Consider the following 25,885-nt stretch of genomic DNA (forward strand, 5'->3'; position numbering starts at 1 on the left):
CCCTTAATGGAATATTAAACCGGTGGTTAGCAAATAATTATAAACGTATCATTTACGTGTCGGTATTTTGTTGACCCAATCCTAAACCGGGTAACAATCAATAAATGTATTCGATCAGTTTTGTTGACCCAATCTAAACCAGTGTTACCTTTCTACAAGAGAAGAAAGGACCCAACAAGACTTGCTTTATAAATCCCCAGATTCTCTCTCTCTCTCTCTCTCTCTCTCTATATATTTTCCTTGTTCGTCAAGCCAGATCTCTCTCCATAAATCTCTCTAGTCTCTTTACTAACAACAGCGATCCTCACTTGAAATCGTTTTTTATTCTCTCTCTCTCTACTCTACGATGGCGATGATAGAGCAAAGGCCGAAGACGAAGATCGTGTGTACCCTGGGTCCTGCTTCCAGATCCGTTGAGATGGTGGAGAAGCTTCTCAAGGCGGGTATGAACGTGGCTAGGTTTAACTTTTCACACGGATCTCATGAGTACCACCAAGAGACTCTCGATAATCTCCGTCAGGCTATGCTCAACACTGGTATCCTCTGCGCCGTCATGCTCGATACCAAGGTCAGTTTAGAAAATCTCTCACTTGTATCTGTGTTTGGTAACTGTTTACTGTTTTTGTCTGTTTATGCCATTTCTATTGTGAATCTTAGATCTGTGAGTGAGATATTGACTTTGTGATGTTGTAAAAGGTTGAAATAAAAAAATAAATAAAAGGTTGTTGTAGAGTAGAGAGAGAGAGACCACATGTAGAAATTGCTATTAACAGCACTTAGATCTAGTGGTATTTATGTTACTGCAATTTGATAAAGATGATTAAGTGACAAAAAAAAAAGATAAAGATGATTAAGAACCGGACTTGTAATAAACAATGTTCCTGAACTCGTCTCGTTAGTCTGTGATTATTATTTCTGTGGCTAGACAAGTCAATCCGCTTGACAAAGTTGTTGTTTATATAAATGTCACACCCTGCTTTATGTATGTTTTATATTGAAGCAGACACGTACACAGTTCAAGAAACACAAGACTTGTAAATGTAATTGTCTGAGTCAGAAGAAGCTATAGTGTTGATAGACAATGTTCTTCAATTGTTTTCTTGTCTTTGATTATGGTTTCTTTGGCCGGAGGATGTGTTTTAAATTGTTTGGTGTAAATGTGTAAAATTGTGGCTGATCTATTTGTGTTTCTGACTATTACTAACGGAACTGTTTTTGTATTCTTTTTCTCTTATAAAGGGTCCTGAAATCCGAACCGGGTTCTTGAAAGATGGGAAACCAATACAGTTGAAACAAGGCCAAGAGATCACCATTTCCACTGACTACGACTTGCAGGGCGACGAGAACACGATTTGCATGAGTTACAAGAAGCTGGCTGTCGATGTCAACCCGGGGATGGTCATTCTCTGTGCCGATGGTACTATCTCGTTACTTGTCCTCTCTTGTGACACAGAGAATGGTACCGTCCGTTGCCGCTGCGAGAACTCTGCCATGCTCGGTGAGAGGAAGAATGTCAATCTCCCTGGCGTTGTCGTTGATCTCCCTACTCTTACCGAGAAGGACAAAGAAGACATCATGAAGTGGGGAGTCCCTAATCAGATCGACATGATCGCTCTGTCTTTTGTTAGAAAAGGTTCAGACTTGGTCCAGGTCAGGAAACTACTTGGAAAGCACGCTAAGAACATTCTGCTGATGTCAAAGGTATGTTTAAAACCAAACTCTCTCTCTGTTTATAGTAACAAAAGATTTGATTGTGATGGTTTTGTGTTTGATTAGGTAGAGAACCAAGAAGGTGTGGCGAACTTCGATGACATTCTTGTTAACTCTGACGCCTTTATGATTGCAAGAGGAGATCTCGGCATGGAGATCCCTATTGAGAAGATCTTCTTAGCTCAGAAAGTGATGATCTACAAATGCAACATCCAGGGGAAACCTGTGGTCACAGCGACTCAGATGCTTGAGTCCATGATCAAATCTCCTCGACCCACAAGAGCTGAAGCCACTGACGTAGCAAACGCTGTCCTCGACGGCACGGACTGCGTCATGCTCAGTGGCGAAACCGCAGCTGGGGCTTACCCCGAGCTAGCTGTGCGTACCATGGCTAAGATATGCGTCGAAGCCGAGAGCACGCTTGACTACGGTGACGTCTTCAAAAGGATCATGAAGTACTCTCCGGTTCCAATGAGCCCGCTTGAGTCACTCGCGTCCTCTGCGGTCAGAACCGCTAACTCGGCTAAGGCAACTCTCATCATGGTGCTAACCAGGGGAGGAAGCACAGCGAGGCTTGTGGCTAAGTACAGACCAGGGATGCCGATTTTATCAGTCGTGGTTCCCGAGATCAAGACCGACTTATTCGACTGGTCTTGCAGCGACGAATCACCTGCTAGGCATAGCCTCGTCTTCCGTGGTTTGATCCCTGTGCTGTACGCAGGGTCAGCAAGAGCCTCGCACGATGAGTCGACAGAAGAGGCTATCGAGTTTGCGACTCAGCAGGGGAAAGAGAAAGAGCTGTGTAAGACTGGAGACTCTGTTGTTGCTCTGCTCCGAGTTGGTAACGCTTCCCTCATCAAGATCTTGACTGTCAAGTGATGATGTTTAGATAAAATCACGTTTTTTGGCGTTTGGCGTTGGAGGAAACGCAACTATATACGTTTTTTCTTAATATGAATTTTATTTGTGATTAAAATCTTGAGATAGAAAAACTCAAGTTCTTCTTTCTTGCTAATTACAACTGTGGTGACCAGTTTGAATCCACTTACGGTTTCTTTTTCTTGGATTTGTTTTGTTCTAATCAATCGTACACGTATCTCTATTATCATGATTTTTTTGTTCATTATATTTCATACTCTAATTTAAAAAAGACAGAACATGAAGACAGAGAAAAGAGACAGCGCATGAGTCACCCGCCCATACAAAAAAAAATCATTCCGACAAAGAATTAAAGCCTTAAGAACATGAAGATTGAATTATCATCGCCAACATAAAGAAATCATTCTGACAGTGTTTAATCATTCTCTCTATTTTGTTTACATTTTCATCATTACTTGAACATCATTTGACATATATATATAATTCATATTCATAAAGCAAGTATAGAAACAAAAACATTGAAACAAACACACAAAATAAAACTTGACCATCTCTGTACAGCAACAATTACAAGAAGATTGGAACAAATAAGAACAGATAACACCTCCATGGATATTTTTTTTGGAAACAATCTGAGTGAAAGAACATCATTTGTATGTACATAAAAGCAGAGGAGAACAAAACAAGTTCAAGTTCAAGAACAAGAACAACAATTTCAAGATGTTTTGTTCTTCTTTCGATCAGCGAGAACCAGACTGAGATCCAGAGGATGAAGAAGAAGAGAACAATCCACTAAATGGCCATGAAAACGAAAACCTTCTTCCATTACCACTCCTCGCATCATCCTCCCTTCCTCTTTCCTCATTCCCCACATTCTCAACAACGTTTCCGTTACTACTCTCCGGAAGAGTCCTAGTTCTTGTCCTCGCCCGTCTCTCCGGTTCAACCTTACTCTCACCACCATTCGCAGAAGGAAGCTCGAACCGACACACGGGACAAGAGCTATGAAGCTCAAGCCACGGAACAATACACTTAACATGAAACTTATGCTTACACGGCATCTCTTTAGCTTCTTCCTCCACTCCTCCTCTCCCGAACTCATCCAAACAAACCGAACACTGCAGCGACGGTTCCGTTATCTTAACCGTCGGCAAAGCATCTACCACTTCTTTACGAGCAGGCGGAGTCCCTTGCCTGTTGGGATCGTTCTCAGCCAAATGCTGAAGCAAAAGATCCAAACCAGGTCCGATGAAGTAATCTCCAAGCGAAGTCAATGCAGGATGATGATGATGGCTACTCTGAGCTTGTCCTTGAACGACGAGGGACTGGTTCAACGGATTGATCATTATAACTCTATTGCTGCTCTCAGAGGCTTCATACTCGGAAGCAATCCCTGCGCGTATCCCTTGAAGCAGCTGTAATATATTCCCTGAGCTTCTTCGTCTTCTCCTTAAGAGAGATTCAAACTCTCTGTCCAAATCAATCTCTCCACCGTGTCTTCTAGCTCTATGATGATGATACACATCAGCATCATTGTCTTCTTCTTCTTCTTCATCAAACTCTGCTCTCATAAACCTTCTTCGTCTCCGAGGAGTACTCATCATTCCAAGCAAGATCGGTGCCCATAGAGACATGGCACGGTCTGTTCCCGGGTCACCTCCGTTACCGTTACTGCTCATTTCTTCGATGAATCCGCTTTGGCAAAAGGGGCATTTGATCTCAGATTCTGTTACTGGATTCACCATTTGTGAACACATGTGACACCAGTACCTAGCTGCCATTGTTTCCTCCATGTCTTCTTTTCCTTTTCAACCTCCTCTGAATCTGCAGACAAGAAGAGTAACACAATGAAACCCCCAGATACTCTGTTTTGTTTGCCTATCTCATCTTTGCAGTTTTTAGTTCAGATCTAAAGACAAGAGAATTTTATCCGTTAAAAAAAATTTCAACTTTGACCAAATCAATTACAAGATTCAGACAAGAACATGTTTCAAAAGGAGAGGACAAGTAAAAGCTTCTAACACAAATATGAATAAAATCCAAAACCCACAAAAAAAAAAATCAAGAATCTTGTAATAAGATCAAAGAGGAAATAACCCTTTTAAAAGAGGAAACGATTTTTTTGTCCTCCTTTTTCATAACAATTATGAATTAAAAAATAAACGAAAAAAAAGGATTGAAAATCATGAAAGAAAAAACCCAGAAAAAACTGCAGACACATTAAGATAAGCTGATAAGCACAATATAAAAACCATTACCTTTCAGTGTCCTTTGAATCTGTTTATCCTTCTTTTGGTTATTCTGAGAAATTAAACCCCCCAAAAAGCTCAAAATATTTTTTTTAAAGATGCTTTTGCTAGAGGGCCGGAGAATAAAAGGAGAGAGAGGAAATGAAGAAGAGAAAGAGTGGAAGGAAACAAAAACAACCCAACCACGTCCTCTCTTCTAACCCAAAACCCCTTCCTTGTTTCCTCCTTTACTTTATGTCCTTTTCTTAATTAGCATTGATTGTTAGTATTAAATCATTAATGAAGTTTTTTAATCAAAAGAAAAAAAAAAGAAATTGATCAAAAATAATCATTAACGAAGTTTTTAAGACTTTTTGTTAATTTTAGTCTTTCCCTCACAAAATTTGAGGTAAAAAGTATCTATCTACTATCTAAAATGTTCGTTTGATGTAAACTTAACAGGTTATTAAATTGTATACCTTCATATAGATGCGTGAGCTATCGTTCGCTTGACATAACTTTTCTTTTCAACGTATTGAAGATAACTTCTTTTAGACGGAATTGATATCTTCTATTGCATTCTTGATTCTTTAATAATGTGTTCACAAACTGTTAAATTATGCGTTGATCAACAACAACTTCATACTTGGAACCAAAGGTGTCTAAATCACCAACAGAGGAAACCCTGTTTACAAGAAAGATTACACATTACGTACTCGGTTATGTTTTCCCAGTCGAATGAATATATATAGGAGTAGGAGTTAACTAAACAGAAACAAGGTTATATTTATGTTTCCTTCCTCCACATTCCACAACATGGAGACCAAGAGAGGGACTTTAATAACTGAATGAGCTAAATATAGAACAAAGAAAATAAACTCACAAGTTCTAATTTCTTATCTAAGAATCAGATGTAAAATGTTTTGTTTTGGGAGGAAAGAACGAACAATATGGTAAAGGGGTTGCGGCTGTAACTACCGTCATTCGGATTCAATTCACGGTGGAAAATACTATTTACAATGTTTTTGGATTCCCGGTAAAGAGGTGAAAAACCTTTTTTGTTACAAAAAAAAACGAACAATGTGATTTTTTATGGTTTAAGTCAAACATATCTATCTATATTATTATTTATGAAGTGATTTTTATGATTTGTCGCATTCTCCATGATTTTAGCTAATTTTGCTTATTTGTCATATTCTTATTAGTTTTTAGATTAAATCATCAATCTATTAATTTAAATAATATAAATATTATAAACTTTCTATACTATTATTTATGAAGTGATTTTGCTGATTTATCGCATTCTCCATGATTTTAGCTAATTTTGCTTATTTGTCATATTCTTATTAGTTTTAGATTAAATCATCAATCTATTAATTTAAATAATATAAATATTATAAACTTTCTAATTAATCTATTAATTTAAATAACATAAAAATCTCGAAATTTCTAATTGTAATTATGATTATAATTATTTTAACTTTCACAAGATTCTTATTAATTTTTAACTATTTGCCGCATTCTCCATGATTTTAGCTAATTTTGCTTATTTGTCATATTCTTATTAGTTTTTAGATTAAATCATCAATCTATTAATTTAAATAATATAAATATTATAAACTTTCTACTTAATCTATTAATTTAAATAACATAAAAATCTTGAAATTTCTAATTGTAATTATGATTATAATTATTTTAACTTTCACAAGATTCTTATTAATTTTTAACTATTTACCGCATTTTCCATGATTTTAGCTAATTTTGCTTATTTGTCATATTCTTATTAGTTTTTAGATTAAATCATCAATTCATTAATTTAAATAATATAAATATTATAAACTTTCTATACTATTATTTATGAAGTGCTTTTGTTGATTTGTCGCATTCTCCATGATTTTAGCTAATTTTGCTTATTTGTCATATTCTTATTAGTTTTTAGATTAAATCATCAATCTATTAATTTAAATAATATAAATATTATAAACTTTCTATACTATTATTTATGAAGTGATTTTGCTGATTTGTCGCATTTTCCATGATTTTGGCTAATTTTGCTTATTTGTCATATTCTTATTAGTTTTTAGATTAAATCATCAATCTATTAATTTAAATAATATAAATATTATAAACTTTCTAATTAATATATTAATTTAAATAACATAAAAATCTCGAAATTTCTAATTGTAGTTATGGTTATAATTATTTTAACTTTCACAAGATTCTTATTAATTTTTAACTATTTGCCGCATTCTCCATGATTTTAGCTAATTTTGTTTATTTGTCATATTCTTATTAGTTTTTAGATTAAATCATCAATCTATTAATTTAAATAATATAAATATTATAAACTTTCTATACTATTATTTATGAAGTGATTTTGCTGATTTGTCACATTCTCCATGATTTTAGCTAATTTTGCTTATTTGTCATATTCTTATTAGTTTTTAGATTAAATCATCAATCTATTAATTTAAATAATATAAATATTATAAACTTTCTAATTAATCTATTAATTTAAATAACATAAAAATCTCGAAATTTCTAATTGTAATTATGATTATAATTATTTTAACTTTCACAAGATTCTTATTAATTTTTAACTTAAATCATTAATTTATTAGTTTAAATAATATAACTATTTCAATTTTTTTTAATTGGAATTATAATTAAAAAAAGTTAGGACCAATTCTTATTTTCATATGATGTAAGATGTTTTAAACTCTATAGTTTCATTTTTCTCATTCATTCCAAGTTGTCTTGATTATAGTTTTGACATATGTATTTATGTACTCTTGAAATTTGTTTTTTTTTAGTTGGAGTTCTATGTGTTTCTTATTTCTTTGAGTTTGAAAGACTAGGAGCACATCAATTTTGTTACATGGAGTTTGGAATAATGAATTGCTTCGGTACTTATTTCACGTGTATGTGTTATTACTGTTTAATCTACAAGAAAAATATGTTTTGATATTGAGTTTAGAGAGTTGTCTATGTAATCATGTTATGAACATGTGTTTAATGGTTTAATCTCTAAAACGGCTAAAGTAGATATATATTTTTATGAATAATTAGATTTATTATTATATAATTAACTATAATAATAAAACTATCATTATCTATTTTTTATTAAATGTAAATTTATGAAATATTTTGATAACTCAATGTATATATTTATCAACTAAACCAATGAAATATTATCATTATCTCGATTTATTTTTTTAAGTTTTCTTCTAAATTATCATCGAATTTTATTTTTTTATTTTTATTTTTTATTTATTTTATTTTTACTTGGATTTGTGTGTTTCAATATTTTTTGGTAATTTAATACATCTTCCTGGTTCAAAATACAAAGTAAATTAATAGAGACCAAAAGTTCACATTCTTCGTTGTCCAAAAAAGAAGTTCACATTCTTATTTTACTTTATTATGTGTAATATTTGGTATATAATTATGCTTTCATAATTTTATAGTTTTATAGATTTTCTTTGTACTAAGAAGATGTAGACCGAGATAAAAATCAGAAAAAAAAAATGATTAAGAATATAAAGAATAAGTTATTGTCATGTTTAAATCATAAAAAAACACCTAGTTTATCATAAAATATAAAATGAGAATGATAATGAAATTCATGAGTGGATATTTGGTGATGTCACTCTGACTATTGAACATGACTTGTCTCCAGAGCTGAACCAGTAACTTCAGTCATACACGATACGACATGTAGGCGAACTCCTGGTGAAGAAAGTTAACTCCTTGAGCATTTTACGTTTCTTACGGCTGGTGGGTATAGGTTTTATAATTACTTTTTCTAAACAGAATCCGTTTTTTAAGATGAATGCTACCACTTCTTTATCTTCCTTCTTTCCTTCATAATCATCCCATTCAAGAGTTTCAAGACTGTTTAACAGACATTCTGGAACTGAGCTCGCTTCACTCCAGCTGGGGCGCAGTTCACTTTTAATGCACCGCTGAGATAAATTGAGAGGACATAAATACAGTGCACTAGAGATAAATATAAATAGAGCAATGAAACTGAATGATTTGGGACGAAGTATATATGTACCATATGAAGTTTGAGGTATCGTAGATTAGGGGAGTTATTGAGCATATGCATAAGCAGACTCAACCATTCTGTTTCACATGTACATATCTGTAAATGTTTAAGATGGTGGAAAACACTGCCAACATGACACAAATTCTGCATATGAGACCCCAATAAGTTCGTAAACATTGTTAGTGCCAACATATTTTATCGACAAGTGCATCAATAAATTAGTACCGACGAAAACCCAAGAATTAGCTAGTGAGCTAAAAACAACATATTACCTTTGAGACTTCGAAGCAGAGATCAAGACGCTTGGCTGAAGATAGATAACATATAAGCTGCTCAGTATAGGGGCGCACTGTGGAAATACTTGCCTTCACTATCTTATTTATATTATTCTCAAGGACACAAAACCCATCCCAATTATCATCAATTTTCAAGTACTCCAAAGAAGGAGCATCTATCACAAACCCATGTGCCTCCCCTTCACTTATATCTCCTGATGTTTCCAGGACTAGACTCTTTAGATTAAGCAGGCTAACGCTAAAAATGGACACATTGTCACTTGGACATAGCTCCACAACCAAGTCTTCAAGATCAGGACAGCTGGATAATAGCTTGGCAACAAATGCATCACCAGGGTACTTCATCGATTCAAGACTCAATTTCTTTAAGGATGGGAAAAAAACTGGAGAAGCTACATCATCTACAAGAACAGTGTTTCTTAATTCCAAGGTCACAAGCGTTTTGAAGCATCTAGACAAGCTTCTAGGAAGTTCCACCACTGGAGATTCAGTTCTAGTTGAAGCACAAATCTTGATAACTAGCTCACGCAAACTGCGCTTTTCTGCAGCTTTAAGCCACACTTGAATATCTCCACTAGCCCAAGATTCACAAAGTTTGAAACGCAAAGCATCTATAGCTGGAGCCTCGTGCAGAAACAAATACCTCTCTACATAAAGCGAAAATTCTTTGTTGGATAATTCTTCGTCGAAGAGCTTATAATCGAAATAATCGAATGTGAGTGCTGGCACCATCAGCCAGAGAAATTGCCACCGTTTTGACAAAAGCATTGTGTCAGCAACATCTTGCAGTGGCATAAGCGACAATATCCTCAAAAGAAGTTCATCAGGCAACTGACTTATCCTGTCCATAGTTAAGAGCTAGCACTTTTTTCCCAAAAGGTTTCTGTTTCCGACCGAAGCCTAAAAACATAAATAAGGTAAACAAGAGAGGTATAAGATTCTCAGGAAACAAACAAATAGTCATAAGCAACGACGTCAAAGCAAAACCCTAGCGAGATACACAAAATTAACAAACTATGACTCGAAGGAGAAGTAAACCCAAACTCCTTCACAATAAAACGTATATTACAAGTATCAGAAGAAAATCACGGAATAATCAAATACCTAAAATTTCGCTAAAAACAAATTATTAACACAAAGGACTTAAGACGTAATATAACTGTAAAGCGAAGATGCTAACGTACAAACAAAGGGTATATATAACTCAATGAAGAGTTTTAAAGCTCTTGAGACCTACTTGGATCAGAAAAAAAGAAATTTCAGAACTCTCTGAGACCAATTTCTTGTTGGATGGATTGAATCAAATCGAACAAGGTTGTTAAAAGAAAACTCTTGTTGATTAACTTCAAAATCTGAATATTACAGGAGTCTTAGCTCTGTTTATACAATGAAGATTTAACGCTACAAACCAATTTGAATTAGGAAAGATAACTAATATGTAGAAAAGGAAAATTTATCTTAACTTAAAAAAATAAAAGTCAAAAGAAGAACAGAAAATTTAAGTATGAAAAGCGAGAAGTATAATAGTTTAAATAATTATCATGGACATAATTATACAACGAGTTTTCATATATATGGAAATAATATGTAATGGAAAAAAAATTGAAAAAAATATAATCATTGAAATTAAATTCTCCCTTTCTCCTCCCTTTAGCAGAAACATTCATTTATCCTTCAGTTACAGCTGACTCCTATTTACCAGTCTTCACAGTAGATCATAGCCATACTTGTGCAGAATTGTTTATCAGTTGAACAAAAAAGTAATGAAACAATTATTTGATGAACTAATCTTTCTCTTTTTCCATTAAGCTTGACAGTGGCTAGACACTTTAGGACTTTTACAAACAACAAATCAAAGAAACAAAACATGTAACCATAACATGTAGCCTACTAGACTGTGGTAACGCTGCAGATGTACCATCATCCGAATTTAAATCCGTATCTTCCGTATTGCTGAAATAACAAAAGAAAAAAAAAGAAATAAAAAAAAAAAAAAAACAAAAGAAAAAAAAAAAAAAGACTGAGCATATATAAACTTTTATAAACCTTTAACCGGGCTTCGTAGCCTGGTGGTAATGGAACCTCGGCTGAGGTGTCCGCCACCCAGCTTCGAAACCCGGCCACAGCGATTTAACATCCTTACTGCTGGGGCGCTGGACCTCTTCGGGGGATATTTGGGAAAGTGGCTGCCCAGACACCAGAGATATCAAAAAAAAAAAAACAAAAGAAAAAAAAGACTGAGCATATATAAACTTTTATAAACCTTATTATAGTTCAATTGACAAACAGCGACTATCAAACATTTCAAAAGCCAAATAAAATACAAAAAAAAAGGAAACTCAATAGCGGGTGAAAACATAAAGCTCTTTTAATTTTCCTTTATGTTCACCACAGACTCACCGGCGAATTTACAAAAGCTGCCGATGAAAAAAAAACTTGTTTTCCGCCAGTTGGTTATTTAACTGTTCTCTATAAAGTATTTCTAATTTTCTTCATAAAGTGTTTCAGTCCACGTCATCACCTCTGAGCTCGGAACTGTTTTCCGGTGTAAGTCTGTCCGAAGCTCCAGTTAGGAGGAGTAGCGTTGTTGGAAACGACTGTACGGCCATCACTGGTTGTTACTTTGAAGGAGAGAGCTTGGCCGTCGAGATTGGCGTTGCTTTGCCAGTTTTGCCCCCAGTTTCTCGACATGCTTTGCCAACCTGTCCTTGTTCCTTTGACAGAGACCGAAACAATATCTCCCGCGCCGCCGACGTTGGTTATGAGTACGAGATTAAAGTATGAGTGTCCGTTGATCGTGAAGCGCATCCCTCCTTTTCTCCGGCAAGCCACTCTGTTTCATTGATAAAATCTCAGTTAATTCTCTACGACTGCCTTTTTGTCTAAGTTTGAGTAACGTTCTTGTGTAAAAGGAACCAATCGGTCTTGATTTTAACATGATAAACCGGATTTGCGAACCAATGGCCATTGCCCATTGGATCATAAAACATATTAGGAACAGATGATCAGTGTGTGTGTGTGTGTGTTTTAAATTCATGATTTGTCTCTAAAAATGATAAATGTCATGTTTTTTATATGCATTTTATTGAGAAAATCGAACCAATCGGTCTTAAATTCAGTTTCAAAAAAAAAATTCCCATAAACCGAACATAACCGGTTTAGTTGTGTCCTTTGATTTCAGCGAACCAACCAAGAGCGAAATGTAAGAAGTACCTCCGGTATTGGACGGGGACGACACCGGCTTTATACTTAGCGATGCGGAGAAAGATGGGCTCAGCCAAATCGAAGTGATGTTGTGGAGGATTGCACCAACCTCCGGCGTCGTTTGCTTGAGCAAAGTTTGGAGGACAGAAGTTAGTTCCTGTGATGGTGATTGTTCCCCGGAGACACCATTTTGGGTCATTTACACATTTGATCTGGAAACAAGCGCCGCAGCTTTGGCCGCCGTTGAATAGAGCCGTGCTTAGCGCCGCCGTGTTCGTGTTGTATCCTTGACTATATAAGTTACCGTACCCACACGCACCCCCTGAACCCGCCCCAACAATACGAAATGAGCTCAAGAATTGAGACATTAAGAAATTTGTGATTACCAACAAAAACACTAAGATGCTGAACTTTAGGTGTAAATATAAAAAAGTTCACCAATTTATAAATGAGTGACGAGAATGTGACTTACAATTTATTTTATAACTATTCAGTGTGTTAAAAAAAAAAACTATTCAGTGTGTTATTTTAAAACTTGAGAAATTTATCCAATAGTTTTAAGAAGTCAGTAAAATTATAATTTTCATTGTATTATATTGAGGCTATTTAGAAAAAAAAAAGTTTCTTAAAAGGTTTAAAGGTGGAACTTTGAAGTAAGTTGGAAAGAAGAGTAAGTAAAATTACCCATGGTGCCAGAAGCATCAGCACCTCCATAGAATGTGGCTCGGGCATTGACCCAACCGCTACTATAACCATCTACACTCTTCCACAACACCATGACCATGAGACTCATCAACGATGTTATCACTTTTCCAAAAATATCCATATCGTTGCCCTTTTCTGTACAAGAAAACTGATGAATAATAAACAGAAATAGATATAATTATGTCATGTGTACGCGCCGAGATGGAAGATAGGATAGGATTGTGGAAGATTGGAGCTTACAATGGCTTGGAGAAGAAGAAAAAGGAACCACGAAAACACTTGTAATGTTATGTTAAAGGAGATGAAAGGGTTTTCAATGTGGTAGGTTGTGAGTTGTGAGGAGATGGGATAGTTATATAGACATTTCTTCGAATATAAGTAGATTTTTTGTTGAAAAAAATGGTTATATTATACTAACATATAATCATTTTGATTTTGCTCTTGTAATTTACTAACACTTGAAATTGATTATTCTCAGTTAACTATTTAAAACTATATGTTTTTGCTTTTTATGGATCAATAAGCCTATTTTAACGACGGATAATAAATTATGATCCAAGTCGACTAGAGTGAAACAAATTGTTACTACAAAGTGGAATTAAAATATTGAATTATTAAGTTCGAGTAAGTATTTTGTAATATAAGTTGTCTTAAAATAATATAATATAATAATTTTTAAATAAAAAATAAAAATAAAGTTATAAGTGTGATTTATGATTGGTTATTTTCTCTCTTTAGTTAAATGTTAAAGTTATAAATTTGTTTTTCTAAATATTTCTGCTTTAAAAAAACTACTTACAACCGAAAATGGAAGAAATATCATTTTCTATGTTCACCGTCATGTACTTTCTACATTTGTTTATGCAATTTAAAATATAATTTATATATTATTATCGTTTTAAAAATAATATTCTACTAATCACCTCTCTTTTTGTTTCATGTTAAATAATGTTTTACTTTAATGCATACATTAAGAAAATTACTTTTTATCAAAAGTATCACTACAATAGAATTTAATTACTTTGTAGATTTATATTTGTTATATAAATTTAGAGTATTTTTGTATTTCTTCTGTTTCATTTTAAATGTTATTGTAGATTTATGCACATATATTAAAAATAATTTAATTTTGTATTTTTATATTAAAATATTATTATCCATATATCTACTCATCTTTCTACTAATAAAAAATAAATTAGAGAATAAAGTTAATAAATTATGCATTGAAATTTGCTATAACAACAAGAATTTTTCTCTACAATGATATTTAATATGAAATGGAATGAATAACTAAATAAGTTGTACTCCCTCTGTTTCTGAATAAGTGTCGTTTTAGAGTTGTCCACACGGATTAAGAAATCATTAAATTTTGCATATTTTCCATACAAAAACATCATTACCCATACATCTCAACCAATAAAAAAATAAAATACAGAATAAAATTAATAAATTCTGCATTGAGATGCTAAATCGATACTTATTTTGTAACAAAAAAATTTCTCTACAACGACACTTATTGAAAAACGGAGGGAGTATATTTTCAGAAAACATTAGTTAAATTTTAATTTATTTAATTGGAAAATTTGTAATAAAACAGTATTCTTTAATTTTAAATATTTATTATTCTCCTTGTTTTATAATAAATGTCTTTTCAGGTTTTTTATTTTATTTTAAAATAAGTGTCATTCTATAATTACAATGTAATTTTGTTCATTAAATCTAATATATATTATTTAATTAATCACATATTAAATAGAAATATATTAAATTAATTATATAAATTTTTAATTTTCGTAAAAAGTGTCAAAATGGTTCTTTAGAAACGGAAAGAGTATATTTTTAGTGTGTAAATGTTTTAATAAGCTCGAATTTAGTACTACTAACTAGCAAGAAGCATCGAAAGTACCAACTTCCTCGTTACTTTATAAACAGAGACCTCGGATTATGGGGATAAGTTGACCATTTGACCTTCTATACTTTTTAATAAAGTCCACATGATGGATACAACGAAAATATAAAATATTCTTTTAGATGGAAATCAAGTACATTCTGTGGATTTCGCAACAGTTTAGTATATTTATGTAGCATCAACGAAACGATATTTAGGTTGTTACTGTAAAAATTTAGTTATAGTTATATCGACTGTAGATGTAAATTATTTACTGTAATCTTATCAAAATAAAATATGATTGGCAATATATTAAAAAAAATTGTAGCTGTAAATTTTTGGTCATAATATTTTTAATGTAATATATAAAAAATTATGTTATTAAAACCCCTAAAAACTTAATAGTTTATAGTAAAAATCATCTAATAATAGTAAAACCATTATCTAAATAATAATAAATTTATCTACGAAATTTCATAAATTTATTTTAATTTCGTCAAGAAAATTTTCTATGTATTATCTAGAATCGACCATTTGAACATCTTCAAGTTTTTTCAATTTCTTCATCTAACGTTGTTTGATGGTTGTCATCTTGCTCTCAGTTTTCTTCAAAGTAAGGATCTGGTATAGTTGATTTTCATACAAAGTTATGAAGTATTATCGTTATTACCACAAGTTTTCTTGTCATCTAAATATCATGTCTTGCTTGGTCTCGTTTTTATCCTCTATTTTTCTTCCACACTCCAAACGTTCTTTCAATATAGATTTACTGCTTGTGTTTGAAAAGTATGGAATGACCTTTAGTTTTTTGTATCTTATGATGATAGATTAGAAGATCAGTTACTAATCTTTATATAAATTTTATGTTAGGGTTTTCTTTATTTGATATTTGATTTTTTTCTTTTTTTTAAGTGGTAATTTTTGTTTTTAAGTTTATCTAATAAGTACGGATGCTTTTTTTTTCTTTAAAACTTCTACAGTATAAATAATAAGAATATAACACTTTGAAATAAAATAAATAAATAGAAGGTTTTTTTTGCTGTAATTTTGAAAAAGAAATCTAGATCTTGATTGGTAGAATTTTAGTGTAACTTTAAATTTTAAAATGAAAGCTAATAATTAGTTAGATATATTACTTTAAAAATAAATAAAGCTAAATTATCAAGTTAAATTCTAATCAATCACCCACTATATCAGCTGTCTACAGCAACTCAGTGATGACCATCGTTTTTATCCATCCATTTGATTAATTTTAATTAATTTGAATGTAAGAATGCACAACATTTTTACAAAACTGATATCCAATAACTTTCTTTTTTCTTGAGAACTGCCTTGCAAATATCAATAACTTCTATAGCATCTCTCCATTTTTCTCAAACCCATTCTAACTACTGCCGACATAAGAAAAACATTTTTCGAACGTATTTAGGATTTTTGGATTTACACTCCTATGTCTCATTATAATATTTTACTATATAGATCAGATTCAGATAATAACACCTTAAATTCAGTTTAAGTTTGTACTACATCCTAAAACTCATAAAATAACTATATATCATTTGAATTCGTGTTATATCAGTTTGGTTCAGAAGAACCGGAATAAAAAAACAAATTTTAAAACAAAACATAAAAAAAATTATTTAAATTGAATATAAATTTGTCTAGCATACATCAAACTGATAAAATAACAAAATGTTAAATTAAGCATAAAAATAAACATTGTTTGTAAACAATATGCATTATTTATAGATAGAATAAATTTGTTATTTCAAACAATAAATTATAAAATATGTATAATTAACTGAGGTTTTTACAGTATTTATTTAAATTTTAATTATTTTTTTATATATCATATCGACATAAACATTGAATCTAATATTTGAAATACTTATGTAGTATTTCAAATATTTATATTGATTATTATTTTTAGATTATCCATTCGGATTCGGTTGGTAATATTTTGGGATCATATATATCCACGAAAGTAGATGGAAATGGGTCCTGTGCCTCCTACTCTCTTTTTTTCCTTAAATAACTTAGTTCATACACTAAACTATTCTTATAATTATGAAAAAATTAAAAGGGACCTTCAGTCTAGTTTAATTTTTGTTGGTTTTAACACTGTCTCTGACAACAGAACATGTTTTTAACACTGTGTCTGCCGACAGAAAAAAAAAGAAATATAACAACAATGATAATGATCATATATCTTTAAACGGCTAACGATTATATCGGCGAGATGCATCTTCGTGATCACATATGCATCTAGGATTTTTTGTACACATCATATGCATCTAGTTAATATCAAAATTATTTTAGTATAATCAACGATATATGTATATAATATTCGAATAAATTTGCATACTGCGAAAGTTGACCAAACCCAAAAAGAAGTTAATGTCTTGCATCAGAAACAAGATTTGAGACTTATTTAGCCAAAAAAAAAGATTTGAGACTTCGAGTAGCTATTTCTATTTCTATTTTCATTTTCATTTAAATTTATTAACTGAAAACGGTATAAACAGAACATGTGAACACGAAGAAACTAAAAAAATATTTAGAATACACAAGTCTGTGTCTATAAAGAAAAATATCATGGTGTGAGATTTAGGATATTGATTTAACTAGAGCAAAAATTAGTATATGGGGTACAATTTCTTTTTTTTTCTAACACATTCAACTACATTTCCCAAAATAAACTTATACTCCTTTATGTTTTATAGTCAATGTTATTATAATATATTTTACTACAGAAAATGTCACTTTTAAAATTTAAATATAAATTACACTTAATTTCAGTTTAAAAATAACTGTAAATTGTATTAATTTTATAAATAATTTTGTTTATTTCAAAATAGTATTTGATCAAATAGGATTCGACATTAAAAATGTCAAATGACTCTTATTAAAAATATCAAAGTGATTAAATACTATTTATCTCAAATATTAAAAATGTCAAAATGATTCTTATCAAAGAGAGAGAAAGAAAAGAATAACAAAGCATTTGCATATTACTTAACAGAAAAAAATACAAAGAAATATATAAAGCAAAAAAAATGCAAATAACACCGACCAAGATGAATTTCCTTTTGTAGGTTTCGTCGTTTTTCGTTGATTATGTATTGGATGAGGTATTTTACAATCGGATCTCTAGCTCACGAATATTTCATCCAATATGAATATTTTTTTTTTGACTAAAGGCTTTCATATTTAAATCCAATATGAATATTTACAATGAGAAAAGTATGTACATACATGAATATCCAGTAAATATCATCCTCTATATATAATAATCAAAAGTTAAACTATCTAACTGAATTAACCAAAGTTAGAATATATTTTAAAAATAAATTAAATCCTAAACTTCAAAAGGTTGAAAAACGCGGAATGTACTAATAGGCTTACGAACAAGACCATTTTCTTATGTGTTGTGTAAACTTTGGTCCCTGATCCATGTTCGAAAACTCGCTAGGCGTTATGCGTACGGTCGGGTAGCGCCTAGCGCCGAATCAATTACTCGAAAATTATACGGAGATTAATCGGGGAGTAATTTTATAGATTATATATACATATTGTAGTATTATATAACTAATATGTGTTTTAAAACTGTTGATGACACCTAGTCTGGTGGTAATGCGCTTCCCTTTACATATTCCAGGCCCGGGTTAGAGGAGAGGTTGGCTCATTTTTTTTTTTTTGAGTTTTTAGGTTTAATGAAGTGGGAAAGACAAAAATATCCCTGTCTTCAACCTAAATCCCTGCGATTTTTTTAACAGAGCAGCAGCCACCATTTTTTTCTTTCGTGATTCATTGTTTAATCTTGTTAATCTATAAGATTCTTATCACAATAGAACAAATCTAAGAAATATGTGCGATTTGGAACATAAAACATACAAAAACGATAATTTTTTCAAAAAAATCCGATTAGTGCTCCGATTAACACCAATTCGCGGCGGTGGTCCTCCGCCTCACGTATTTTCGCCGATTAAACGTCCGCGGAGGCCGCGTTTTTGAACATGGTCCCTGATATATACCTGGAAAACAAAGAGTACATCATTCAAAAAAAAGTACATCATTCAAACTTTATGAAGAAAAATATTTGATCAGACTGATTAGTATCATCTAAAAAATAGAATGGTCGACCCCGTATAATTTCCTTGTGGGAAAAAAAATTAATAATTAACTAAAGGAGATTTAAACTTGAGACTATTACGGGGTGCATAAGACAAGTAAACCATCATTTCTAACTGATTTCTTTATACTTTTACATACAAAAATCTTAATATCCATAAAATTACGGGTGCATGTGCCACCATAGTGGTAGCTGGTGGTTTCGCCCCTGCTCGTTCGTTATTATCATTCAACTTTATAGGTTTTGAACGGTGAAAATGATCCAAAAAAAATGGTGAAAACAGCTGAGATATTTTCAAAAAAAAAAAACAGCTGAGATGAACTCAACTGTTATAGTCTACAATAACTTATTGTCCATCCCAAAATTACTGTGATACCACCAAGGTACCAATATGCAAAACAATTTACTATTTGATACAGTTAAAGTATATTCTTGCGACTTGTATTTACTTCTACGGTTACAAAAAGATCTATGATTTTTAAAAAAGTATTTCTAATACATTTTTTATATTTCAATGCACTTTTTATGAAATAACAATGGTAAATTGTAAACTTTCAAAAATTAATTATATTTTAAAATTTTATTTCTTAAAAATTATGAGAAAAATTAATCTATAAAACAATACATTTATAATCATTTATATATATTTTTAATATGTGTAAAATTTCTAGAACATACAATACTTTGTAATGGAAACAATACTATCTCAAAACGAAACCAATGCCCAAAATTCGGTGGCTGTTCTTTGCAACCAAAAATGATAAACTTTTTTTTATCAAATATAATATATTTTAAATATGTCAAAATATATTTTAAATATATAGAATATTTTAATTAGTATTTGATTTATTAAACGAATGATTTAAATTAAAGTAAATTTAAAATGATATTTGGCGACCACCTCAATTTCAGGATCTATACTGATGACGTTCATGTGGCACAAATCGTCTAACTTAAGATTTGAACTAAGCACTTATTACTAACCCTTCACTAACAATTGAATTGTTTCCCACGTTATTCTAATCAGATTAAATTATACTACAAAACAAGTTTGTGGAAAACTAGAACTAGCAAACTTGTTAAAACAAGCAGTAGAACTACTTGGAAAACGCACTCATGTTAAAGTAGTTCAATTGAACAAAAACAAATATTACTTGGAAAACCCGACCATGCATGTTCTTATTTTGAGTATATTGGAAACAATTTATTAACAAATTTAATTAAATATGTTATTATGAGTGTATAAACGCACTACAATACTAAGATTTCTCTGTTGGACTTTATTTTTTTGGAACTTTCTTTTTTGGATTTCTATTAAAAAGGACAATCAATCATTTAACTCACTGATGACAAAAAAAAAAATCATTTAACTCACAGCTTTTTGTATTTTTAATATGTTATAGTTGATTATTTGAATCGAATCATATTGTTGATGAAAAAATAGAATCATTACAACACTATTATAATCAACTGAATTTAAGCAATGAATAATATTTAAAACCATCCTACAATGTCAAAACCCGATTTTCAACAAAAAAAAATTAAATTTCAATTGACAGTTTAACTTCGAGATTAATATGATTTTTGACTCGTTTTAGGTGATAAGGAAAACAAATTAATCTTGAATATAATGAGTTATATGGAGCTTTCATTTTTTTCTTAAATCCTTCTAGGATAGGGTATAATTGGTGATGAAATAGTTTCCGATGCAATTTTTTTACAGACACTTCAATTCATGTTCTGTCAATATCTACCCAAAAATAGCGTTGTAGATTATAAACTACTAAACTAATTATGTATAGTGAAGCAAGCTATTCATTCGACGGTTCTTACATTTACAGCTAGAATCATCGCGAGTTCAAAAATTTACAGCTTCAGTATCACAACTTGATGAGAACATTCGGTCAAAAAAAGACAAAAAAAAACTTGAAAAACTTGATGAGAACATCCAGGACACGGATTTTTATTATTCAACTATAATATTTATTGTTCGTTTGGTTCTCTATCATTGTGTCTTGATAAAGAAGCTAGAAAATTACCTTTATTCAGTCCCACAAACATGTACGTTTGTTGTTTATCATGAGCTATTGCAAAAAGTAATTACCTGAAAAACTCGTTACTTATAGTTTGAAGTATGGCATGAGTGTGTTCTTATATGCGCTACTTGGTTATAATAGTCCACTATTTACCGATAATAACAATAATGAGGATGCCGTGAATATTGCAATCTTGAGTTATTAGTGAACATATATCGTCATCAAGTAGACGTAGTAGTCCGTAATAGCAACACAACAGTCTAACATCTATCACACATTTATCTATAAATAAATTTCATATCATGGATACTATACTGTATTTAACATGTCATAGTTTACTTACCTAAAAAATAGTAGGGCTGACTATTTAAAATTTAATACAATAAACAAAGGTAAGAGATGACACGATGAAGTATATCCTACATAATCTTGGTGAATCAACTCGTTTTGTACGATCAAATATTTTGTTGGGTTTAAAATTGTGTGTAATGCATCATATTCTTGAGTTCGTTGAAGGTTTGATAACCCTATGTTTTGTTTGCTGGAAGGGTCATGATTTCTTGCCAAGATGTAATAAAGCCAAATCTTTAATGTACCAAGTTATAGCCAGGTGACACCGCTTGTCCGTTCCCCGCGCTCCGCATGTCTCTCCCCTTCTTTAGCATCTTTTTCTCCGAGAAAAAATGTTTAAATATAATATTTCAGTTTATTTATTTTTTTGTCTTTAGAGTTAAATCTGAGGTCTGGACATTAAATGTGCTTAAGTTTCGACAAACCCACCAATTAACTTAAATGACCCGTAGATTTCGGATCCATAACTTTATTACAGAACACATGAATTCATTTTATTTTTATTACTTATATGTAACCACTAGTGGTTTGGTGGCGCTACCCGCCGGAATTTTACAATAATTTAAATAAATAGTTTAAATATTAAAATGTATTTTTGTGAATTTATCAAATTTTATTATCATTTCATAAACTACTTTGTCAAAACTATAAACTATTTTTATTTTAAGTTTTTAATTCAGGTTCCTACATCATTGATTATGAGGTTAAGAGAAATGAAATAGTCAGTATAATTAAAATATATGCATGAAAGTCGTATTAAATCGAACCAATTTTTATGAATATATGTATCGTCATATCGCATATCTCAATCTTTAAAACTTTGATTGGCTTGGTTGGTGGAAAATGTTCAATTTAAAACTGTGATGCTTAAAAAGCAATGAATATTGCAGTTTTGGGGATGAAAGTCCCAAGATATCTCACATAATTGTTTTGTATAGATTGTAGAATAAGACCTTAAATACCATTGCTTTACATAATATAATAGTAAGGCTATCACTTTTTACACAACCAAAAGGGGAGAATATTTTAACTTAAACCAGTGTAAATATATAGCATGAAGAATGAGAATGACATGTGTCTATGAATAGAGTTGGGCCAAGTAAATTAATAAATTTAGAATGTCTAATTTGTGGTTTTATTAACTCAAGAGGCTCAATTTCAAAAGGTCCAATTCAAAAAGCAAATGATAGCATGACAAGTGTCATTATTCCCTCAAAGGAGAGAAAAAACTCTACTTTATTAGTAAAGATTATAATTTATAAGTAAGACACTAAATAAACATCTTAATTCTCTTAAAATACTGAAAAATAAAGACGAGATGTGTGATGGATTAATTGTGTAAAAATTGCTTATTTCAACTTTTATGCGTCGTGCCTATTATTTCACGAACTTTGTAGTAGTGCGTATTCCACACTGAACTAACAACAATTCAAAAAAAAATCACATAAACTCTAAAATCGTGCTTATTTATATATAGACTGTTAAAGATGTTAGTCATCCGTTAATTTATCAAAACGACGTCATTTTGAATAAATTCTATAAAATCAAAAATAAAATATAGACTCTCAAAATAGTATTTATATATATTGATAGTCAGAGGTGTAAACCATCCTTTAATTCATCAAAAAAATATTTTGGATAAATTCTATGAAATTATCTGTTTTGTAATTTTTGAATTTTACAAAATCTATCCATAATGACGTTGTTTTGATAAATTAACATATGACTAATACTTTTGATTTGCTGACAAAAAATACTAACACCTTTGACGGTTAATGTACATATATTGACCGTTAAAGGTGTTAGTCTTTTTTTTTGTCAACAAGTCAAAAGTGTTAGTCATACATTAATTTATCAAAACAAAGTCATTTTGGATAGATTTTGTAAAACTAAAAAATTAAAAAAATGACGTATAATTTCATAGAATTTATCCAAAATAATTTTTTTTGATAAATTAAAGGATGACTATTATCTTTGGCATATGATTGTAAATATTGTGCAAATTTAAGGGTTAATCTTAATTTGTACTTTTATTTTAATAGATTAGATTGATAATAATTAGAGTGGTCCATATCATATCTATGGTATGTCAGTCATATAATCAACTGGTTAATGAATGTGTTTGTCAATAACTATAACTAGGATAAGACTGACAGATTATGTCAAATCAGCAATATCTCGGTTTTATTAGGGATAAACATGTCGGTTTAACTACATGTTTAAATTTTGTTAAAAAATACGGGTTTATGTTTGATTTGGCTTATTAAAGTCTAAGAGACCCTTAACCAAAGTAAATTCAAATTAGTTTGGTTTGATTTGTGTTTGGTTTTATTTCGATTTGGATTGTGTTCGATTCAGTTTTAATTTAGTTTGGTTTGTGTTTGGTTCGTTTTATTTTGGTTTTGTTTGTGTTTGTTTAATTCAATCGAATTGATTTTTCTAGTATTGTTTTAGTTACAAAAATATAATTTATAAGAACATAAACAAATCATCATTTGACACTAAGACATTATTTTCTTCATTAATATTAGTATACATTTTTAGTGGAACCTTCGATTAATTCAGATATTGATAAATTAATTGCATGATTTTAAATTTTAATTATTTTATACCTTTTTCGCTTATTCACCAATCTTTCTAATTAATACAAACATTCTTTTTACTGAAACTTATGAAAATTATATACTGCATATATGAATTGCACGCATCATATTGTGCAATATTTTATATTTACTACTTATTTTCTGTTTTCGGCAAATTATGAAATTATTATAAAATAATAATTATATATATTAAATATCTAAAAATAAATTACTATATGTAATAAATTGGTGTGCGCATATATATCAAACGATCACTCTTTTTTGCAATCATTTTAGGGTAAATAAATCAAAGCAATCACTCTTATTTGTCGTATATAATATGTAGTTAAATTTAAATGATATTAGCATAGATATTATTTTTAATATTGATTTTATTAAATGAGGTTTCTACTCATATGATTTTATGATTATTTGCATATTTGTGAAACAAAATTTTACACCAACGATTTTTTTTTAATGTGGATGTTTAGTAGTTTCAGTGATTTAAAATCATTTTAAAAACAATGAAGATTTCAAAATTAAAATATTAACTTTTCAATATATGTTCAATTCAAATATCAAAATATTAATATGTATTTTCATACGATGTATAGTTTAATTTAAACGATATGAAATATATATATATATAAACCTATTAAAATGAAATTATTTATTCATACAGTCTTATAATCATTGTATCCTAATAAAAAAAACTAAACCTTGATCACAAAATTTTATATAAGATTTTTAAGTTTTAGTAATTTATACTCATTTTGAAAAATTCAAAATAAAACATATACAAAAAAACTAATTTTTTATTATATCACTAATGTAATTGTGTAATTTATTTTAATAATAAAGAATTAAAAAATGAAAGAAAGTATACCAATTGTTATCAAATCTTTATTATTTAAGATTATTAATTGCCGTATATATATTTTAATCACATTAGATAATTCCGTAGGTTTTATTTAAGAAAAGATATATACGACCAATGTAATGCTAGAGTATAAATTTTAGACTATAGTTTATATAAGGTGTTTTAGAATTCTTTGAAATATGATATGGAAGGCATACACAAGTGTCATATAGGATGAAGTTTTTTTTTAATTCTTATAAAACTAAGGTTCATATTTTAAAATGATTCCCAAATAATATATAGGGGATACCGTAACACTAAAAGACTTTTTTCAAAATAACACATGCAAAATATTATTCTATTAAAATAAATTAAGTAAAAATAAAATAAGCATTGACAATAATAATTTTTTATAAATTATTTTTCTATGTAGAACTTTGTATAACCCGTAGAACCGTGCATGTGAGTTTTATATTGAAACGTAAAATAGTATATAGTGTGAACGCATTTATGTAGAGTTTGGCCGAAAGCCCTCTGCATGTGACATGTAAGCGTATTTATTCTCAAATCGCTGTGAAACTGTCACGTGGCAAACGTAACGTGAACGCATTAAATGACAATGCATTTTCTTTAGTATATAGGGGATATTTATCAACTAATTAACCATCCTGCTTACCAAATTTGAATTTCATTTTTATAACTGATCATTACTAAATGTAAAGAAGAAATAATGGAAGGAGAGGAAGAGCGCAATACAAGGTTTCAATACATAGATTGTGGATCGAAAGGAGAACACACGGCTCTTCACAAACTCAGCTTTCTTTTGTCCGTATTTTTTTCACTTCTGTCATGTATATATTTATCTTTAAACATTTATCAAAGAAACCAGAAATAATCTTCTTTTAAAGAAAAGTAGAGTGAATTCCATCAAGCTTGTACCATTAAAAAGAATTTAAAGCGAGAG

General features: G+C 30.5%; 4 protein-coding genes across 5 annotated transcripts; 1 reads left to right on the plus strand and 3 right to left on the minus strand.

The window, feature by feature from the left end:
- The first annotated feature begins 211 nt into the window (after positions 1-211).
- LOC108828373 (probable pyruvate kinase, cytosolic isozyme) lies at positions 212-2,776 on the plus strand. Its single transcript, XM_018602038.2, has 3 exons — positions 212-568; positions 1,240-1,701; positions 1,777-2,776. The coding sequence occupies exons 1-3, from the start codon at positions 347-349 to the stop codon at positions 2,587-2,589; spliced, it is 1,497 nt and encodes a 498-aa protein (XP_018457540.1). The 5' UTR covers positions 212-346; the 3' UTR covers positions 2,590-2,776.
- A 331-nt stretch (positions 2,777-3,107) lies between these two features.
- On the minus strand, positions 3,108-5,053 carry LOC108823446 (E3 ubiquitin-protein ligase SIRP1). Its single transcript, XM_018596654.2, has 2 exons — positions 4,848-5,053; positions 3,108-4,413 (listed from the first exon to the last, which is right to left on the minus strand). Exon 2 carries the CDS (start codon positions 4,380-4,382, stop codon positions 3,330-3,332), a length of 1,053 nt encoding a protein of 350 aa, XP_018452156.1. The 5' UTR covers positions 4,383-4,413; positions 4,848-5,053; the 3' UTR covers positions 3,108-3,329.
- A 3,331-nt stretch (positions 5,054-8,384) lies between these two features.
- LOC108824649 (probable FBD-associated F-box protein At1g32375) lies at positions 8,385-10,592 on the minus strand. Of its 2 annotated transcripts, none has more exons than XM_018598062.2 (4): positions 10,402-10,592; positions 9,141-10,064; positions 8,878-9,012; positions 8,385-8,782 (listed from the first exon to the last, which is right to left on the minus strand). In XM_018598062.2, exons 2-4 carry the CDS (start codon positions 10,011-10,013, stop codon positions 8,513-8,515), a joined length of 1,278 nt encoding a protein of 425 aa, XP_018453564.1. In that variant the 5' UTR covers positions 10,014-10,064; positions 10,402-10,592; the 3' UTR covers positions 8,385-8,512. The 2 variants fall into 2 exon arrangements, with proteins under 2 accessions (XP_018453564.1, XP_056849772.1); XM_056993792.1 differs by lacking the exon at positions 10,402-10,592 and adding an exon at positions 10,269-10,319.
- Positions 10,593-11,681: 1,089 nt separating this feature from the next.
- On the minus strand, positions 11,682-13,194 carry LOC108826076 (expansin-A14). The gene is made up of 3 exons (XM_018599454.1): positions 13,053-13,194; positions 12,378-12,690; positions 11,682-11,997 (listed from the first exon to the last, which is right to left on the minus strand). The coding sequence occupies exons 1-3, from the start codon at positions 13,192-13,194 to the stop codon at positions 11,682-11,684; spliced, it is 771 nt and encodes a 256-aa protein (XP_018454956.1).
- Positions 13,195-25,885: the final 12,691 nt, after the last annotated feature.

The sequence above is a fragment of the Raphanus sativus genome, chromosome 9, assembly GCF_000801105.2.
Source record: "Raphanus sativus cultivar WK10039 chromosome 9, ASM80110v3, whole genome shotgun sequence".
NCBI classification, from domain to species: Eukaryota; Viridiplantae; Streptophyta; class Magnoliopsida; order Brassicales; family Brassicaceae; genus Raphanus; species Raphanus sativus.

Bases quoted from the DNA above. Each gene is read 5' to 3' on its own strand.
- LOC108828373 (XM_018602038.2), top strand. From the start codon at position 347: ATGGCGATGATAGAGCAAAGGCCGAAGACGAAGATCGTGTGTACCCTG. The intron at 569-1,239 runs GTCAGTTTAGAA...TCTCTTATAAAG, and splicing joins CCGTCATGCTCGATACCAAG to GGTCCTGAAATCCGAACCGG. The intron at 1,702-1,776 runs GTATGTTTAAAA...GTGTTTGATTAG, and splicing joins ACATTCTGCTGATGTCAAAG to GTAGAGAACCAAGAAGGTGT.
- LOC108823446 (XM_018596654.2), bottom strand. From the start codon at position 4,382: ATGGAGGAAACAATGGCAGCTAGGTACTGGTGTCACATGTGTTCACAA.
- LOC108824649 (XM_018598062.2), bottom strand. From the start codon at position 10,013: ATGGACAGGATAAGTCAGTTGCCTGATGAACTTCTTTTGAGGATATTG. The intron at 9,013-9,140 runs GTAATATGTTGT...TCTCATATGCAG, and splicing joins TCTGCTTCGAAGTCTCAAAG to AATTTGTGTCATGTTGGCAG. The intron at 8,783-8,877 runs GTACATATATAC...AATTTATCTCAG, and splicing joins GATACCTCAAACTTCATATG to CGGTGCATTAAAAGTGAACT.
- LOC108826076 (XM_018599454.1), bottom strand. From the start codon at position 13,194: ATGGATATTTTTGGAAAAGTGATAACATCGTTGATGAGTCTCATGGTC. The intron at 12,691-13,052 runs GTAATTTTACTT...GGGCGGGTTCAG, and splicing joins TGATGCTTCTGGCACCATGG to GGGGTGCGTGTGGGTACGGT. The intron at 11,998-12,377 runs GTACTTCTTACA...TCAATGAAACAG, and splicing joins GTCCCCGTCCAATACCGGAG to AGTGGCTTGCCGGAGAAAAG.